The sequence below is a fragment of the Apteryx mantelli genome, chromosome 1, assembly GCF_036417845.1.
Source record: "Apteryx mantelli isolate bAptMan1 chromosome 1, bAptMan1.hap1, whole genome shotgun sequence".
NCBI lineage: Eukaryota > Metazoa > Chordata > Aves > Apterygiformes > Apterygidae > Apteryx > Apteryx mantelli.
The window spans coordinates 163,560,153-163,579,792 of record NC_089978.1 but is presented as its reverse complement, the minus strand read 5'-3'; the positions used below and the strand labels follow the sequence as shown (position 1 = coordinate 163,579,792).

Here is a 19,640-nt window from a genome sequence, read left to right as displayed (position 1 = left end):
TTATGGTAACCCTGTTATCCATTTCCTTCTCAGAGCATAATTCATATCTCTACTGTGAGACTCTTTATGCTTTATATTTGCAGTAGACCACCTCTTTGTACAACACAAGCAACTCAGCTCTGGGAGCTCTGTAATGGATATTTGTGGAAGCTCTGTAGCCTTAAGATGTTGGCCTCTGGGGAAACATTTTGATAGTTGCACATCCTAAAATATATCAATGGATATAACTTCTCATCCACCTGTATTCTGATGTCAGGAGCATAAAACACCCCTGTGAGCCTGCAGTTTGAGTCTAAAGCAGTAACAAACCAGACTACTATTCTTTCTCACCAAGGTTTTGGTAGAATTTTAAGTCCTTATTTGCCAGTAAACAAATTTAAATCCACAAGTAATTCATGGTTACACAAGTATTGGCAGGCAACTAATCATTATGAGGTAAGATAAGTAGGTGAATAATACAATAGAGCAGAAAAGCCCTGAACTATAGGTCTTGATACAATGCAGAAGCCTAAAGCAGAGAAATAGGAAAGTTGCCCAAAGGGACTCCAGGTCTGCTATTCTGATTGGTTTGGAAATCTGAAGGAGGAACTCCTGTCTGGATATCAAGATATATTTTATCTCTGTTTCATCCCAGGTTAGTACCTGCCACTGATCACATGTAACAACTCCTAAATGCAAATATTGGAGAACAAAAGCTTGGACAAAAGGTGGCCTCTTTGTGATGACTCTTTTCCTTGTTCTTCCTGTGGTAAGAGAGAGCTCGCAAAAGACATCTTCCTCCCTGTCGCAGGGCAGGACTTTGTTTCTACTGATATTGTTGATTTCTGTTAGAAGAGGCATTGCTGTTATTTTGATGTGTTTCATCAGTGCAATTTCTAGAGTCACCTTTTGTGACTTGTGTGCTCAGTGCTGCTTGAGCAACCTACTTTGTTTCAGTGGCAATACTATGGACCATAGTACTTCTGTCCAGAGCTACTTGTGCCACTACAGCTGTCAACAACTATTGTGCTGTCTTGCTTTGCAAAAAACTGTTTTCTTGCCACAGAATGTCGTAGTGTCCTTCTGGTGGAAGGCAGTGATGACTGGATTGTACGTTTATCTAAAGTTTGTTCATGTTTTCATATGATGACTAGAAGAGTCTGTAGTGACAATGGGCTGAATATCATTTAGGAAAAAATATTGTACTATAGATGTTTGCTGGATTTACTCATGTAAAGGGTCTGGGTGAAATTATATGAAACTATCTTTTCTGTTACCCAGTTTTATAGGGATTCAATCTACATGTGCGAGTCCTCTCAAGCTAAGCTTTGAATTTATGCTGCTTTTGTGGGTATGGTTCCAAGTATCTTTACCATATCTGTACCTTAGCAGCAGTACCAGCTTAAGGTGCAGGCACACCTCTGGGGATGACACAAGACTAACAAATAGCTGAAAGTGTAGACCTGGAAACTGGTCTGGTGTTAAGATGTCTGGAATTGTACCCTGCCGTACCATTCACCTTTGTCTCACTCTTTTATGTGCGAATCTTTTATTTGTGAGTCAGAGGATAATGAACGACTGAGAAACTGTTCCTTGTCACTTTGCTTGCTAGGATGGCTGCAGTCTGTAAATCCTGTTGGAAGTCTGTGCTCTTTGACTGGCTTCCTTTTTGAGTCTGGTTTCTAAGAAAATGTGTTTTGTTGGGCAACAGGTCAACCCCAGTGTGGCCTCTGCTTGTTTATTGTCTGTTCAACTGATAAACTATGATATGGCTTTGGTTTAATCCTTAATACTTCTATCATCCTGTCACCAAAACTTATTGGTGTAACTTGGCTGAAGGCACATCAGCAGGTTTGACTCTACTGTTTTTAGAGATATGATCCAGCTTTAGGTGAGACAGTTCATGTATTGCTAGCAGTTCGGCTCTGGCAGACCCCACACTGCCAGAACCAAGCACTAACTAATGATAGTGGGGAGCCAGCCATCCTGGGCAGAAGGTATACTCCATGGAGCTAGGAGCTTGGTTATGGGTGCTCTCTGCAGTGTAGACCTATCTTCCATATGAAATGATCTTGCTCATACACATCAAGTTTGAGGACCTAGAATTATTTCCTGTGTAAGAAGTCGATTTCTTGGCTATTTTAAATTTCTGGTGGGATTTAGACTATCTTTGAGAACTAACTGTTTGGTGTCTTCTGGGTGTGTACAGATCACAATGCTCAGTGTTAAGTGAGTTTTGTAGGAACAGTACAAAGCTGCTTGGGGATACCAAGTTCTGTTGTAAGGATGTGAGGTTGTTGGGTGGTAGCTCATGTTACCTTTTCTTGTTTCATGATTTCTAGACAATTTGCATTGTACTCCCTGTTGTTGGCATTTTTAGGGTTAAGTTATTTGTCTGACATGTTTTGGAACTGATTTTGAAAGCTCTAGACAGGGAGATGAGGCAGAGCCAGCTGGAACAGAACATATAGGGGGGCCCTACCAAACTGTCAGTGCCTTGGAAGGCAAAAACTCTGTGGTGCCAAATCTTTCAAATTTATTATATGTAATGTAGTTATGGCCCCTGCTGGAAAAATCTGCTGTCTTCATGTCATCTGAGTGGAAAGAAACACACATCACATATGCTCTTCCTTGCACAGTGACCTTGCATCTATGATAAGGTACATCACTCACGTTCAAGCAAGAAAACTGGGTTTCGGTCATAGCTGATGTTTGTTGATATCTTTATGCCCCTTAAAACTATTATTTCTAACAGTCACTGCTGCCATTGTAGAGGAGATAATTTTCATTTTTCTGCATTACAGAAAAATAACTGAAAGCTTGCACAAGGTCAGTTCAAGAAAGGGAGGACGGAGATAAAACTAGATTCTATAGTTTCTCTGCCATGTCATGACTGGCAGTATACAAGTGCACGCACCCGCACACACACTATATGGTGGGTGCACAACCAGTTGATGGAAGGAGCTATTTGTATGACCTGTCATATGATAGGGGCTGCTGGCTTCTTGGTCACATAATAGGCTTTTTAAGTCATGGTGGGGAGCATTTGAGATGTGTGGTCCTGCAGTGCTTTCTTCAGAGGCTGTGAACTCTGCCCAGGATTTTTTTCACTGCTGCTCTCCTGGGGCTTATAGTAAGTAGATATTTATGGCAATCATTGAGTGAAAGAATCAGGCCCATGAGCAAAGTGATTCATGTCTTCAAGGTTAGAGATCAGTGGGTTAGTCCTCATGGATGACCTAACCATGGATCTTGTTTTATTTGGCTAGACCCTCCGTCTGCTGGAAAACACAAGCATTCATGTATACATGATTTAAAAAAAAAAAAAAATTACTATAGGGGCATTTGGTGTTGACCCTTTTATTTAGATGGCCTGGCATTTTACATTATAAAAATTGTGACGTTTTGCTAAGGAACTCTTAAAACTTCCATTGTTTTCAGTAGGCTGTTGACATCTGGTAGGGGAAGCACCATCAGAGAACAAAGTGCCTTTTTATGTTCCACTAAATTAGATTCAGCTTTGAAGGAGATATCAACTGTTAAAATGAACTAGTTCTTTTTTCCTGCTTTCATTCTTCAGGAAAATTCTGGCACGCTACCAAAAAAATGTGCCGCCAGTGCTGGACCTGTTGTAACCACTGTAGCAGTAAGGACAAGAGCCATGGTGTTACGAGCTGTCAGAGCAGCTGTAGCAATGACTATAGCAGAGTCTTGAAGAGCCCAGTGTGCTTCTTCCTGCCCATGCCACTGTGCTTTTTTCCAGGGAGTTGCATGGGATAGAGGTCCCTCCTGCCCTCAACTCCTTCCCAGCAAATCTGAGTTTAGCAGTTAGCCTCTGGTGTCCCTGTTCCTTCTCTCCCAAGTAGTTTCCCTCCTGCCTCTTTGAACACCCACAACTCTTAGGTAGGAAAGAGGTGGGGTAAACTGCATGAGTGATTATGGTCTATTGCAGTAGACTTCAAGTGAACGCTCAGTGCAGCAGCAGGATTTGATCTTAATTCTGTCATCTAGGAAATTGCATACCTCCATCCACAGGGCAGGGAGGCAGTCCTACCCTCTCTCACAGAGCTGGGTCAGACTACTTGCATTCAGCATTACCATTGTCTTCCTTCCAGCCTGAAGAAATTGCACACAGGATGGGATTTACTGTTCATGTTGAAACCCTGAGCAGTGGGCTCAGCTGAATGGGGCTGGCGAGCAACTCTGGCAGTAGTACATGAGTATCCAGGCCCAGCTGGGTATGGAGAGAGGAGAAGATGGCAAGGCCTAACTGCGCACCAGAAGCTGCACAGTTTGTTCTCTTTTAAAAATCATTATAGTGAAGAAGAAAATGGTGATTTTTTTTTTAATGGTTTTGAAGATTTCAAGAATAATTTTGGTATTTGCTTTTATGAAGAGCAAGCATGTGGCAAAGCTAGATAGCTGAACTGATTGGGCCGGGTCAGATTCTGCTCTTGGGGAGAGTGTTGCTTTCCTTTCCCCCTCGCTTCCAGCTGCCCTGGCACTCACTTGACCCTTTGAGCTGATTCAGATCATGAAACCATCAAAAACTTATTATTTATTCTATTTGTTGGGATAGTTTTCTGCAAGATTGGTGAGCTATATCAGTTTACCTACAGGTCAGAATGAAAATTGGGGCCAGCTTGGGGAAGCTGGTGAGCCCAGGCAGGAGGGATGAGGGAATGGGGACAGCCCTTAAACAGCAATGAGCTGTTAAATTGGTTCATCCCCAGTTACATAACTACACTGTGACACAGTCTACCAAGAAGGAGATCATGAGTGATTTCTCTCATGGCAGTGCCCAAGCCATATACAACAAAGATAACAAAAAGCAACCAATGGCTGATCTCCTTCATAGGCAAGCCCACACCAAGTGCTTGACAGAAATAGGAAATGTATTTTAGCTGTGCTTGGCAAAGCAGTAGTCCAAGAGGATCCAGCATGGATCAAGCCTTAGCTGCTTAGATGTTGAGGCTTCAAGGAAGATGCAGTCACTGCTCATGTTTACATTTGTGTTGTTCAAACTTCATTTAATGTAGGATATTGTGAACTCAATTGTTCTTGAGATGAATAGAAGATCAAGTATTGTCCTTAAACAATAGAACAATAAAAACACCATCTGTGAACCAATGTTCATTGAAGAACACGACAATCTCCTTTTTAAGAATGGAGAATGGAAGCAGACAAACTATGGCTAGAATTGTTGGAAGCCTTTTGTATAAAGGCAGCCACGGAATACTTGTTCGAGGGACTTAAAAGCTTTTTATTGCTTCACATATTTAAAGCTTCTCTTCAGTCATCTTAGCTTATTGTTGTAAGTGCTCCACATCTGCAAACCTGGACACAAACCTTTCAAACAGGGCCCTTGGAAAATGAGCAATATACCCATTTGACTCCATGTGGAAATGTTAATTTAAGCAATTGGCAAAGCATCATATTAAGAACACTGAGGGCAAAGTGGTAGAATCACAGTGCCCAGGGCTTGTGTTCATCATCTTTCCTAACTGTGAAAGCATCCTTTCTTTTCCAGTTTTCCCTTTTTTCGTTTGCTACCTACCTTAAAACTTCTGCAAGGAATGAGATTAAAACGAGGTTGATGGAAGCTGTTTCGCAAAGAGTGGGGTAGGAAAAACATTCAGACATATGACTTGTATGAGAACAATATATATCTCTAGAGCAAAGACTCCTCTGTACGTGAGCTCCTGAAAGCCAGATGTTGATCTGTCCTTCTGGAAAGCAAACCTCTTATGTGGAATAATAGCATTGGCACTTGGAGAAGACAGAGGATCTTGGGCACTGGTGATGTCATGCCTTTTACCTGTAGGTTGCTAGTTTGAATCTGTCCAGTTCAATACAAAAATATTAAAATAGGTTCACAGGAGAAGGATATGATCCATATGTGGTTCCATGGAGTGTGGTGAATCCTGTTTCCAGATTGTAGCTCTCATTTCCCATTTTTGTTCTGTGCTAAGTAGCTCTTTGGAACCAGTTGTTTGTACAGAGTACCTGGGGCCCTGGTGTCACATGAGGTCTCTAGGCTAAGGCAGAAGTCAGAATTGTATCATACGTGATAAACTTGCATATGTTGTCAACAGCTTCCTGTATGTCACAGGTTGAAGCGAACAATCTGCTTTTGAAAAACAAACTGCTGGGGTTTGACCATTTTCATAGTCTCTGAAGATGTGGTCAATTCATGTGAAGGCTTTCCTTTTGAAGGAAGATTTAGAGTTAAGAGTTGCTGAAGTTGGGAATCTTATGTGACTATCCCCTCCAGAAAAACATTACTGTTAAGTTTCTCTCTTTGTGATAGCAGCTTTAGGAGGAAGATGAAGTATTGAATTACATTTAAGAAATATTCTTAGTCTTAGATGAAATAGTGGACCAAGGGAAGAAAGGAGAATTTTTGTAGATTAAAAGGAAAAAAAAAACAGTTTATGTTCCTAAAACCATTCTGGCTATTGTTTTTCTTTCTTAAACTTTTGTGAGAGAACCTGGGGGTCTGTGACCAAGAGAATCTGCATGTCCTAACCTGAGAGAACTGGGTCATGTTACTGGAATTTTATGCTTTTGTCTGTATGCTAGAAATGGAAATATTCTCACCTCCCTTCTTGCACTAAACCAGCCCCCAAAAGTTGTGAAAAATGGTTCACCAAAAATAAATCGTTTTTTTACTTGTCTCTCTGCAGCAATTCGGCAAAATCCTTGATGTAGAGATCATCTTTAATGAGCGTGGCTCCAAGGTAAGTCCTGTTTCTGTACCCACTTCTCTTGTTTTGATTGCACAAAGTAAAAGGCAGTTCATTGCCTAGAGAATATACTCTGTAGAGATGAGCAAGAATTAGTGTGATGGGGGAAGGGAAAAGCTATTTTTGGGACTGTCTCCTGTTCCCTCTGATTCAAGACTTTGAGCAGGGTAATTTCTGGGCAGTATGTCCAAATGCTCCTAGACAGTCCTATCTGTAATGTGGGATCAGATTCCCCAGCCCTTTTAACAAATAGGGAGTTACCTGAGCCTTCATACCAATCAGTTCTCATTGCACTGGCAATGGGTGTCCTGTGGGGAAGGCAAAATAAGGTAAAACAGCTTTGTGTGATGGGAGCTGAAAAAAATCTGACCCCCAAACCACATTTTCATTGCATTAAAATACTTCCATAGACACTCTAATATCTCATATGTGGAAGGATTTTTTACTTTCATTTGTAAATTCTTGAGTATTTCTGAGATACTGACCTTTCATGTCTGAGATATTTCATAATTAATGTAAGAATCTTCATTCTCCCTGCCCTACCCCATGTGGACCTCTCCCCATTGAATTTGCATTTGCACACCTATTTTTGTTTTTAAGATATACTAAGAGGGAGGTTTTGCTGAGTGTTAATGGTAATTTTTCTCTGGAGATGAGATTTCAAATGTTGCTTAGGCCAAATGCAGAGAGATTCAGTGATCTTTGTCCTAATTGGCAATTGGTTCTCATCGCATAACCAATATCACCACAATGACAAATTGATGTGATTCTCTCTCTGCCCAGGAGGTTCAGCACTGGAATAGCAGGGAGTTTTGCAGGTCAGGAGCAAGGTGCATTGCCAAAGCTCTATGGGGGAAGCTTGCACAGTGCATGTCTATACTCTGCTTGACTTAATCAATGCTAAGATTCCCATTTTCAATTAAAACAAAATTTCCCTACTCCCCCCACACACGTGTGCACATATGTGTGCATGCACACATGAGACTTTGATGTTGAGATTCAGCTAAGCAGTTTCATTTTAGAGTCTATGCCTTTCTCTTGGATTTGAGGTTCACTCTCTTAAGGTGGCCTCTTTGCTTCAACATGTCTTATGGAGTATGTTCATGTTCAGAGCCCTCTGCAAATCTTCACTGGTGTTCCCCAAGATGGATTCTGAAATTCTTCAGTCTCTGTATTATCTGGAAACCAGAAAGCAGTTGGTGTATGTACAAAAGAAATGAGATTTCACACTTTCCCCTATCCTTCAGTTGTGCTTAATACCTTTTTTTTTTAATAATAATAATAATCTGAACAAATAGATGTCTATATGGCTTAGTTTGAAGGTTTTACTTCCCTTTGTGGATAAAAATCTATATGCTTTACCAAAACAATCAGCTATGCTGAATTTGTAAATATTTATTCTGCTCTTTGCTGTTCTTCTGATATTTATAGGCCAGCGCTGTCTGTGAATTACTCCTGATTTTAGTCCTTTCTATTTGGCTTTGGGAGTAGCCTCTGGCCTCTAGCAAATCCCTGCTTTTTGGAATGTAATTGCAAAAGGAAGAACAAAAATAACTGGCCTGACAAAGACATGGAGCTCTATCCCTCATCCCCCTCTATATCTGTGCTTTCCAGCACAATGTTTTCTTCTCCACATATGAGATTCACACTCTTTCATCCATACAGCCCTGTATTAAACACCCACGGCTGCCCTTTTCCTTCTAGGCAATACTAACATTGGGGGCTTTTTGTGAAGACTTGATTTATAACTATGAAAATTACCTTTTGTGCACTTGTTAAAGCCCAAGGCTTCTGGTTTTCAGTTAAAACAAAAATTGCTGCTGAAGATTTCCTCAAAGAATTTTATCCTGAACTCTATTAAATATATAAAAAAGAAAGCAATCCAAAGAAATGTTCTTCCAGTTTTTGACAACACAGTTTTCTACTGCTTTTTTGTCAACTGACAGCAAAAAGTGGTTGCAAAACTGATAGCTGCTTATGTGAGGGATGGGGCAGAATCTGAACAAAATGAGAAAACACCCAAAGAATAATTTTGTGGTATCTTTGTATCCTTCTCCACCCCAAATAATTCATGGTTTAAAAAGAATGCAAGATTATTCCTGCTTAGCAATGAAAATGGGAGGCCCCAGTGTTTGAGTGGGGTGTAGCTGCACGAAGCACCTGGTATTCACATAATGGAAAAAAAGCAGTTTGGTGATCTGATGGTGAAGCAAAGGAAATGGATCTTTCCGGAGGCCACTCACTCACTCTTGGGTTCTTCATCCACCCTAGGAAAAAAAAAAATCTGAATGCATTTTCCTGCCCTGTGGTTTCCATTCTAATCTAATGATATGAAACCTCTCTCTCTTCTTCTCCTCCTCCTCTCTTTTGGGAATCCGAAAGCAGATGCTCCTGCTGCCTGCCTTGTGCTGTGTTCTCAATGCTCCCTTCCCTTCCCTGGGCTCCTAAGGGTGTATAGTTTGTGTATATGCTTTGTAAATATTTAAAAGTTACAGTGGTAAATTCCAAATTGCCCTGGGTTTGCCCCCACCCAGTGTATGATGGGGTTGAGCAGCACTTTGTCCCTGCCTAGCTGTGGCAGGAGTTCTCTGCTGGAATCACGTCAGTGCTGGTCAGTAGGAGGGACTGGAGAAAACATTCAGTTTGCATTCTTCCTTTTGAATCCACCTGAGATGAGCAGCCAGTTTTCTTCCACAGCTGTAACAGTGTTTCTGAAGGAAATACATGAGATGGGCTACATGTCTGGGGTCTCTGTGTGACTGACAAAAGAGAATTTATTTACATCACAGCTACCCAAAACCTTGGGTTCTTGCACTTTGCTTGGAAAATGGTATTTATTGACTTGCTGTGTCACAGCAGAGGAGGAGGTAATTAATAATTAGTTTTGAGCTCTGTGCTAATTCTCTTCTGAAAGCAATGTGCATTTTTGTTTCTTAACTGGATTTCTGCCTTGATTCTGTTGAGCATGCTTGTATGGCCCTGGTTGACTTCACACTGATACTGTTTTGCTCCATATTAGAAACAACATAGAAATTTTAAAGGCCCCTCTCTTTCATTTTGTTTTATTCTTCAGCTTGTATAATAGAATGACTTCAGCCTTCACTAAGGTTTTTTTGTTGTTGTTGTTTCTAGGAAACTAGCTATTTGTTTCAGTTGTGTTCTGTTTACCATTACAGTTCTAGCTCTGATTCACCTAAATGCCTTTAAATAGCACTCTGCTCATGGTTGCAATTTACCATGCACTTCACTGAACTGTGAATAAAACACCTCCAAAGGAAGTTGAGAGGAAGGATTCCTGCTCCTCTTGTCATTGGAGACGTAATGCATATTTTGGCATCATTCTTAAACTGAACAAGTGGGCATTTTTGCAGAATTAATGCAGTTTGCCTGTGTGATGCTTTAAATGAGATCCCTATGACATTCATAAAACTACAGTGGAGAGGAATCTAAGCCCTTTGCTCATCAGCTGTGTACAGTGTGGCGTTTCAAGATGTGATATTGAGAGGCCAAGAGTGCTTAAGCACACAGCAAAATCTTGGCTGAAGCGGGAGCAGTTTTAGATTTTTAAATGGTAAGAGGTCATATTAGAGCAGATTGCAAGCTCATGGTTTCAGGATAGTGTAAGTTTATGTTCCCCACTGCCTTCCGCTTGGGAAGTCTGGGTTCTTGAAGGAGGATGGCCTCTGAGTTCTTTAGGAAGTGTCCTGGACTTAGCTGCAGGAAGAAATCCGAAGCAGAATATTTATTGAGGGATTGGGGATTCTTGGAGAAGGATACATTTCTTGCATTTTTGGAACAAATTTTGTTGCTGTTACTGGTGAGTCTTCTGTCAGTTGTACCAAGCTGGTGCAACTTTAGTGACATAAACTACTGCCCTTATTTCAGATTTTAGGACTGCTTCACAGAAAGATTGTCATTTGGGTAGGCTCTTCCTCTCCCCCGCTTAATACCCCAGTTTCTTTGGTGGGAGGAGGAGGGGGGCAGGGAAAGTGAAGTTCTTGAACCTGCTCACCACGTGGTAAGGTGGACAGATGGATTCCGATGCTGGATCAAGGGGAGTGCACAACTCGGAAAATGTGGGGCCATGAAACCTCTGATTTGAATTGGCTGGAACTGCTCTTGGAGCCAGAAGTTTTTGTTCAGCAGCAATGTTGGCCTGGTTCCCACCATTCATTCCTGTCCTCTGCCTCCCTCAGTTTTGCTAGAGTGACTGGCAGTGGACCAATACAACAACCTGGACTGGGGAAGTGATCCAGCTTAAAAATAACCCTGCTGGTTTAAAAAATAATGTTTTTTTTTTTTTTGTCTGATCTGGTTCACGTACACGGTCTGGTGCAGTATGCGTGTATGCATAATGCAGTCAGTGTGCGGCATGGGAGCAGGAGGGAGGAGCTGGTAGTGCTGCAGGAATAATGGCAGCTTTGGCTTACACAATTTCCCTTGTCAATTTAAAGTGTGCATGTACATGTGTAACCTCAGTAATGTGTGTGTTTCTGAATCTCCTGCTATGTTTCTGTTGGTTCATCCAGTCCTGCTCATCTCAGGTGGATTATAGCTGAAACTCTCCTACTGTCTTCAAATGCCTTGGAAACAGGTAGCCAAAACTTTTGTTTCCTTGGCTGTTTTTTAAGGCTCCTAAAAGTTGATTTGTGTATGGAAATAAGAAGAAGGAAAAAAACAAAAAACTTTTAAAACAATCAGTATTAGCAGCAAATGAAGGAAAGGCCCTTTGATGACTGCGTGTTCTAGTGGTACAAGACAAAGATGCTGCTGCTGAGGTGACTGTTCTAAACTCAGTGACAAATGAAGGGTTAACAATGCATGGATTTCAAGGGGCGCTGTTTCGTTTCCTTTGTTTTTATTTTGTTTTTTTGTTTTATTTTATTTTTGTTTTTGTTGTTTTTTGTTTAATTTCTGTGTTCTGGCCACACCCAGGAGAACCGTCTGCTTTTGATTTCTCCCTTTACGGTTACATGGTAAATTTTCTTTCTCATTCTTCCAGAGATGGAAACATTCAAATATTATATATATACATTTATTTTTTACACTGCTCATCATGTTGCTTGTTATTTATTGCAGAGTCTGAGGCCAGACTAAAAGGGTGACAGTTACTCGGTCTCTTCAGGCCCTTTGAATAAACCTTTGGGTGAAAAGGGGTTAGTCTGGCACTGCAAATTACTCGCAAGTTCTAGAGATGTTTGGGAATATTTAGTGCTTGCTGGGTACTCTGAGGCTTGACCTTACTTCATGCTTGGAAGAAGTTCCTGGCAGTTGTTGGTAGAAGGAAAATGTTGAAAAATTCAGCCTTGTTATCATAATAGCCTTATTAAACCTAAGTTATTTCTATAATCTAGATTTTAGAAACCCTGAGTCTTTTTTGACGCAGGATTGTATCTTCCCTTCCTCTGCCACCATGGTTTGCCACCTCTGTGGGGCCAGCCAGTACCTGCTATAAGTCTAAAGTAGCGAATACTGGTCATCTGCTTCTCCTTTTCAAGGGCAAGACAACCTTGGGAGGTAGAAACAAGAATTGCTTGTTGTATATGTATTTAGGTACAATTAATCCCTGTTCTTTGCAGGTCATCTGTGAGAAGGAATTAAAATAAATATACATGGGGGGGTTCTCCCCCATCAAAAATATGTATATAATTGCTAGTTTTAAAACTTAGAAATAATGGAAACGTCAAGCTTGGCTCATCTCTTTTTCCTGAGGAAAATTTGGAAGTCTAAGAGATGCATTAAGAAGACTTTAACCAAGGGGACAAATACCAACTCTACCGTAGTCAACTATGTGAAGTGTTAATTCAGTATTGACATTAAATGATTTTCAGCAGAGCTGTACAAGCAAAGGACTGATCTGTCAATAAACCAGGAATTCTGGTTAATGAGTTACATTGTTCAGAATCAAAATAATTAGTTCTGTTTTAATTCACATTGTTTATTACTTTGATATAGTCTGCATGTGGATTGTACCCTAGCTTGATATAACTTATTCATTAAAAATATGGAAAATTCAAAATCAGTTTGAAGGTATTTGATGATGTTTATTTAAAAATCCCATGCAGACTTCACTGATTACACATAAATGTGAATTAGAATACTTTTAGTTTGGTTCCATTCTGCACAGAGAATGTCTAAAAAATACCTTCCCTCTGTTCTCCAGCTTTCAGTTCATATCATTGCAGAAGACATAAATTCCATTCAGTCTCCAAAGGATCTTCTAGAACGAACAAAAGAAATAAATGTAAAAAGAACAGGGGAAAATAGAGAACTTCCTCTTGCAGTATTTACCTCCCCTCCTCCCCCAAAATTTTCAAGATGCTTTATTCCTCATTGTATAGAACAGAGGGAAGTGTATTGCTCTATTTCTGTCTTTCCTTTTTCTGTAGGAGTTCTTTAAAGCTGATACAATACACTGCCCCTTCATATTCAGCTTTGCTATAACCTCCCATCCTAATTGTCTGCAACATATTCAAGAGTTGAGTACATTTGGGCTGATTTATTAGCCCTGCTCTGTTGCAGCCCAAATTTTAAATCATTTCAACAGAAAACTTTTATGCTATTCTGAAAAAAGCCACAGTTTGTTTATATAGCTTTTTTTTAATAGCTAGAAAAAAGAAATTATCTGAAGCTTTAGATTATTGGGTTGGAGCCCATAGGAGATCTCTTGTTGATTTCAGTATTACAAAACTTGGCTATGATCTTTTATTATTGCTGTTCATGAAATAATAAAAAGCTGCACTTCACAAACGTTTAAGAGTTTTGCGCTGGAAACCTAGCTGTGGATGATAAAGACCAGCATGCACATGTCAAATGGCTTGGGCTTTTTAAGATTCTTATTGTAGAAACCTTTAAAGAGCACTTAAAGAATGATGGCTTGCTTGTGTCTTGCTGCTAACACTGCTTAGAAATCAAGATGCTATTTTTTTTCTGTTCAGTCCATACGTACTGACCCTGAGCTGCATGGAAGGGGCTGCAAGGCTAGCATGCCATTTCTGTGACAAGGCATAGCTTTATATCACTCACATTACCTAGCGCTCTCTTTAATATCAGGAGTTTCCATTACATCAAATGCAAGCTTTGTTCTTCCTGCTCCCAAGGGTGTTAGTGCCAGCAGAGATTACTATCTGTACATTAAACTGATAATCACTTTATATCAAGCTACAGGAACTAGTTATCCTTCTCCTGTTCTTCAGATACCAAAAAAAAAAAAAAAAAAAAGACTGTAGTGAAATTTTTCGTTTGGCCCTGCTGTCTGTAGTGGCATGAAGAATATCTCATCACAGTTTGCTGTAGTAAGATACCATTTATGTATAGTTAAACTCCTAATTCATTTAGTCTTGTCGTCTCCATTCTAGTGACAGTGCAGTCATCTCCATGGAAGTGAGCATGGTCTCTTATCCTGCATTGTTACATGACTGTATGAATTGGCAGCAATATGACCATGTAGGTACAGGAATATTACACGTGCCTTCATGGACTAAGTAAACCTAAATTTCTCTAACTAAAGGGGCACTTTAGTAGTTTTTGAGCTTTTGTAGCTGCACCAAGTGAGGATTCATTAATTTTTCTCAAGCTCAGTCTCACTAGACAGAGATTTGAGAGAGAGATTTGAGAAGGATCACTAGAGAGATTTGTCACCACCCATGATGCAGAATTTGCCACCTCAGAACAAAAGCAAGTAATATGGGTAGCAGGGTACAAGGAAGGTAGTAGTAGATGGGGAGGGTCAGATAAAACCTATTTTTACTAATGAAATCAATGTTTAGGTGTTCAGATTTGCCCACAAGCCCAGTGTGGTACTTGTAGATAGGAAAATTCTGAAACTTGTGGGGGGTTTTTTTGTTTTGTTTTGTTTTTTTTACTAGAATAATACTCTTAAATCTTGATTTTGTGTAATGTTTATATTTTGGTGCCACCTGGATGCCCTGCTCACTTTCAGGGCCTAATGCATTGTTAGGGAAGTTACAGGCATAGAAGTAGACATGAGCTGTGCCCCGAAGAGCTTACAAGTGATGCTTTACAAACAGCCATTCCACTCCACACTTTTCTAAGGTAGGTGATTATTATTGTCTCCATTTTACAGGTGGGAAAAGCAAGGTTCAGTGTTTGTTTTGCCCAAAGCTTCGCAGAATTCCCGATGCCATGCCTGAACTCAGATCGCCACTCTCTCTAATAGCAGTTTCTCAAGAGAACGAAGTGCTTCTCAGTATTAATGTCCTGTACTGTGTCGGGGGTGGGTGAGTGGGGGGAATCCTACAATAGCATGTGGGAATTATCAGTGACAAGAGAGAAGCCCAGTTTGGGCTCAACCGGCTTTCCTATGTTGGAGCAGGGTTTAGTGTTTAAAAAAAAAAAAAAAAAAAAAAATTGTCTCGAGTAACTTTGTACTTCTTTTTTGGTCTGGCCTCAATTGCTTTTATGTTTTCTTTTTTTAATTACTCTTCTTATTATTCTTATTATGATTACAGTTCCTTTATTTTATTGAATTTAATTTCTTTCATTTATGAAACATGCATGAACCAACAATGTGACTCTAGGAGGTTATTGCTGAGTTGTGCTGATGTCGATTTCATACTGTGATATTTTTTCTCTATTTACCTAGAGATCAGTATTTCAATATATAATGATGTGCATGTTTTCCCCCCTTCTCCCGCTGCATGCAGGGATTCGGGTTCGTAACTTTCGAGAATAGTGCTGATGCAGACAGGGCCAGGGAGAAATTACACGGCACCGTGGTAGAGGGCCGTAAAATCGAGGTGCATGTCTTCAGTAATTCAATTTCTTCTTTATATTTATTCTTTTGATTTCCTTTTTGTGTCTTGCCTCACTTATTTCACATTTGGATCCCAGTCTTGTGTGTGCGTGTGTGTTTGTGTCTGTGTCCTTCACCTCCCTGCACTTAAATGTATAAAAGTTTATACCCCTTACAGAATATTTTTATTGTTGTTTTGGGTATTATTCTTTTCTTTTTTTTTTTTCTTAAGTTTTTTTCCCACCCACTCCAAATTTTTGCCCTTCTGCTGTCTTAATTTTTCCTTTGCTTCAGTTTGCGAGGCTCCGATTTCCTGTTATCAGGCCTGAACAAAACTAACTGAAAGAGTACTGTCCAATTTCTAACTCTGTGTCCAAAAAGAAAGCAGGGGGCCAGCCAGTATCCTCTCTTTCCTCAGAGGCCAGTTCTCCTCCATACAAGTGTGAGATGATGCCAGTGGTGGGAGGGGAGGGTAGAAGGGGCAGAGGTTCAGAGCAGGCTGTGCTATACATGCAGCTGTTCTCTTGATATGCCTGCAGTCAAGAGTCCAAGCAGTGAAAGTCAGTGCTTAAAGTTTCTAGCGAGAAAAGCTCTCACTGCACAACAGTAAAGGGTTAACATTGGCTGGCCAACGTAGCTGTGTATTCGGCCATACCTGGTGTTCACCAGCTTTTTTTAGTCCACTGTGTTGAAGGCTAACTGGCGTCTCCCCTTTCTCCCTCTTTCTTAAAAAAAAAAAAAAAAAAAAAAAAAAAAAAAAAGTACAAAATATTAAACAAAGATTAAAACAAAAAGCCGCCGTTTTGAGTAAGATGTCTGCATATTTTGCTTTTTTGTTTTGTTTTGTTTTTTTTATTTCCCTTTTCGATGGTTTAGCGTTTAGGGCCCTTCACTTGACTCACTCTTTCCATGGTAACTATACACAATGCTGGCGATGGTACGAGTTGGCGGTAAGTGAAACAAAAGCGCTAGAGAAGAAGCTTTTTTTTTTTTAATTTTTCTTAAAATTACAAAAACAAAATTAAGAAAGAAAAAATCCATCTGCCATCTCACATTAACACTACAAAATGTGATTTGACTTGTTGTCCCCACCCACCTCCTTTCCCCCTCTCCCCCTTTTATTTTCAATGCTGTTGAGTAATGCCGCCTGGACTTTGGATGTACATATCGTTTTGTAGCAGTCTGAGCTGTTTGATTACTGACTTCATGGTGATTTCCCCTTGCACATCTTACTCAGAGTTACTGAACTCCAGTTTGGCTGGTTTTTATTAATGCACCCATTTCCTCTTCTCTTTCTCTCCTGCCCCTTCTTTCTGCTGCTCTCTCTTTCTGAGACCTGTTTGTAGCTGTTACTGTTTGCTTTCTCTCTTTTTCTTTCTCTCTTTCCCCCTCCCAAGTTTATTTCTTTACTCAGTTAAATGCAGCTGTTGGTCTCTTTGCTGACTGGTGGTTTCTGATTGGTTCTGGCAATTTTTCCTTTAAGTGCTTGTGTTGCACTTTGCTGTAGCAGCTGATTTCAGGCACTCGCTCCATCTTAATGATTGTCTGTGAGACCCTATCTCCTCCCTCCTCCCTTCCCCACCCTCTGAATCAATTGTGTTTTTTTTTTTCTTTCTTTTATCTGTGTGTGTTTAACTGCATGCTCTCAGTCTCATCATTGTTGTTTCCCATTCTTTCTTTTTAAATGTGTAATGTTGCTATTGTTTTGGGGCTAAAACTAGAGTAAATGTAGTTCCAGACTCCTCACCCTGTGTAAGCTCATCATGCTATAAGTCTCAAGGGCCAAGAGCAACTTTTATAATAAAATTCTTTCTTCTTAAGCCTGGCCTCAATTCCCATTTGGCATGTGTTTTGATAAATTATTGATGCTGTATAAAGACTTCACCCTCTTTGCAAGAACTTTGAGGCTGCCTGACATGGGGCTGCAGTAACTTGCCTTCCAAACTGGTCCATCTTTTCTTTATCAGTGCCATCTCTGTGGTAACACCCCACCTGCTTGAGCAATCAAAATGCTTGGAACTATACAGAGCTCTGTAAAGAGGGTGGAGGGCACAATAAAACAAGAAAAGACCCAGCTTCTACTGCTATGTATTTTTTTTCCCCCCTTTTTGCTCCAAGAGATTTTTGTTGTGGGGGAATATACAGAAAAAGGCTTGAAGATGAGGAGGAAACTGGTGAACATAGAGCATCCAAATGCTCGCTAGTGTTCCAAAAATCTCCTTAGGCCTTGAGAATTCAAATCTAAAGGTAATCAACTCCGGGTTACCTTTCTGTCTGAAAGGTATGTTTGCCTGAGATCTCTGGGCCCCAGTTTGATGGTGAGCTTGAGAAGTGAGTCAGTCTCTGCATCACCTGTTTCAGTTTCCATGTCCTGGGCTGCAGAGGTTATCACTGCCATTCTAACGGAACCTGGACAAAATAGCGGAAGACTTGCCCTTAAGATTGATGAGCTGAAAATAACCACATGCCAAGGGGTGGCTGGATGTCTGAGAATCTGTACTTTACTCTTGTTGGCCTTTTGTTTAATGCATAATTTAAAGTGCCACATTTAGCTGTAATGTTTATAATTAAATGGCAACTGTTAAAAGTAATTTAAACATTGCATTCTTGTAATATTGGTTGTTTAATTTTTTTGCTCAGAGAAGTATAGTGTGTGTGATATCTGAGAGTTTTCCATCATTTTCCCTAACGTCCTATGCTTCCTTCCCTCTCCTTCCCCTCCCCTTTCTTACTTTTAGGTTAACAATGCCACAGCACGAGTGATGACCAATAAGAAGATGGTCACACCATATGCAAATGGTAAGAGAGACTGTTTGTGCTAATGATGAGCTGAAAGATCTGAAGGAAGACAAGAGCTTCCTGGCGAGGGAAAAGTTGTGGCCTCTTCTCAAAAAACCCCCAAACAAAACAAAATGAAAAAACCCTCTGTTCTGTAGCATTGTTCTTCAGTATAATGCTAAGTGTGTATAGAGACATACCATTTTACAGATGGAGAAGTTGGGCATGGAGAGGTGTAGTGACATGCCTGCCTAGTGTGGCAGAGCTAGGAGTAGAACCCAAAGACTGACGTGTTGCCTGATGCTATTGCAGGCTGATGCTGTGCTACTGTACAGTGGGATATGCAGTACTCTTGAGTCTTGTTACCATCACTTAAATAAATATGAATGTAGGAACATAATTTTGGGTACATAATTGGATATATCTCAACTTATGTTCTAACTGTAAATGTCTCCGTCCCAGGTAGCCAGGGAAACAGAGGCATTGGGGCTATTTGTTTGTTCACTTTTTGTTACAGGTTGTGTCTGTATTCAGTAGTTTTCCAGTGAACCTGAATAAATAAAGACCAAGTTGTGTGGGTAATAAAGAATCCTGTTTCATTTGGGTATCTTGGTTCTTCTGTTTAGTGATTTTATGGCGTAGATATATATAGCATAAAAAGTCATTCTTATGGCAGAACTGAATGTTGCTTTGCTATAGATTTTGAATCTGAATCTTTGTTCTGAAACAGGCAGTAAAATCCTTTTGGTCTGGAAACATTCCCAAACAGTTTCAACAAAACAGGAAGCTGACTATAGGTAGTTACTGGTGTGAGAATCTGATTTGGTTACAACATAAGACTTGGAAGTCAGAAGGTCTGAATTTTGTTTGTGGCTCTGCTACTGACTTGTTCTGTGGCTCTTGTCAAATCACTTAATTTTGTTTGTAGAACTGAGGAAAATAGGGACAGACAAAGACTGGAATTCTGTTTTGGTGTTTGAAAGGAACTAGGAACTCTTGTAGTGAAAGGCAGTATAGCCACGTTGTGTTGTCCTGAAAACATGGACAGAAAATGTGTATGACTATTTGGTAACAAAACTTGGCTTACATAGCAATGACTTGTGAAATCATGATATCTGATAGGAATACTTCATCTGCTTTGGCAGCCAGCAATGTCTGCTTTAAAACTATGCAAAGATATTTGGTATTAGGCCAGGCTTAAGGCATACTGACTAATGGTCACACAACCATTATTAAATTTGAGGGCTGATCCTAGTCCTCTTATTGCCACCTCCCGTTTTGGTAATTGCTTTCAAGGTGGGCAGTGCAGAGACAACATGCCCAGTCTCGCAGAGGGAGTGTGTATTGCATGTGTCATTGTTTCTCTGCCAGCAGATGAAGAT

General features: G+C 40.2%; 1 protein-coding gene across 10 annotated transcripts in view; it reads left to right on the top strand.

The window, feature by feature from the left end:
• The window catches only part of RBFOX2 (RNA binding fox-1 homolog 2), a 210,699-nt gene that overhangs the window by 135,211 nt on the left and 55,848 nt on the right, over window positions 1–19,640 (top strand). For 8 of the 10 annotated variants that reach the window (XM_067309177.1, XM_067309249.1, XM_067309171.1 and 5 more), the window contains 3 exons: window positions 6,666–6,719; window positions 15,392–15,484; window positions 18,219–18,279. In XM_067309177.1, the coding sequence (XP_067165278.1) occupies window positions 6,666–6,719; window positions 15,392–15,484; window positions 18,219–18,279 (208 nt within the window). The remainder of the gene's footprint in view (window positions 1–6,665; window positions 6,720–15,391; window positions 15,485–18,218; window positions 18,280–19,640) is intronic. The other 2 variants (XM_067309187.1, XM_067309223.1) reach the window with 1 other exon arrangement.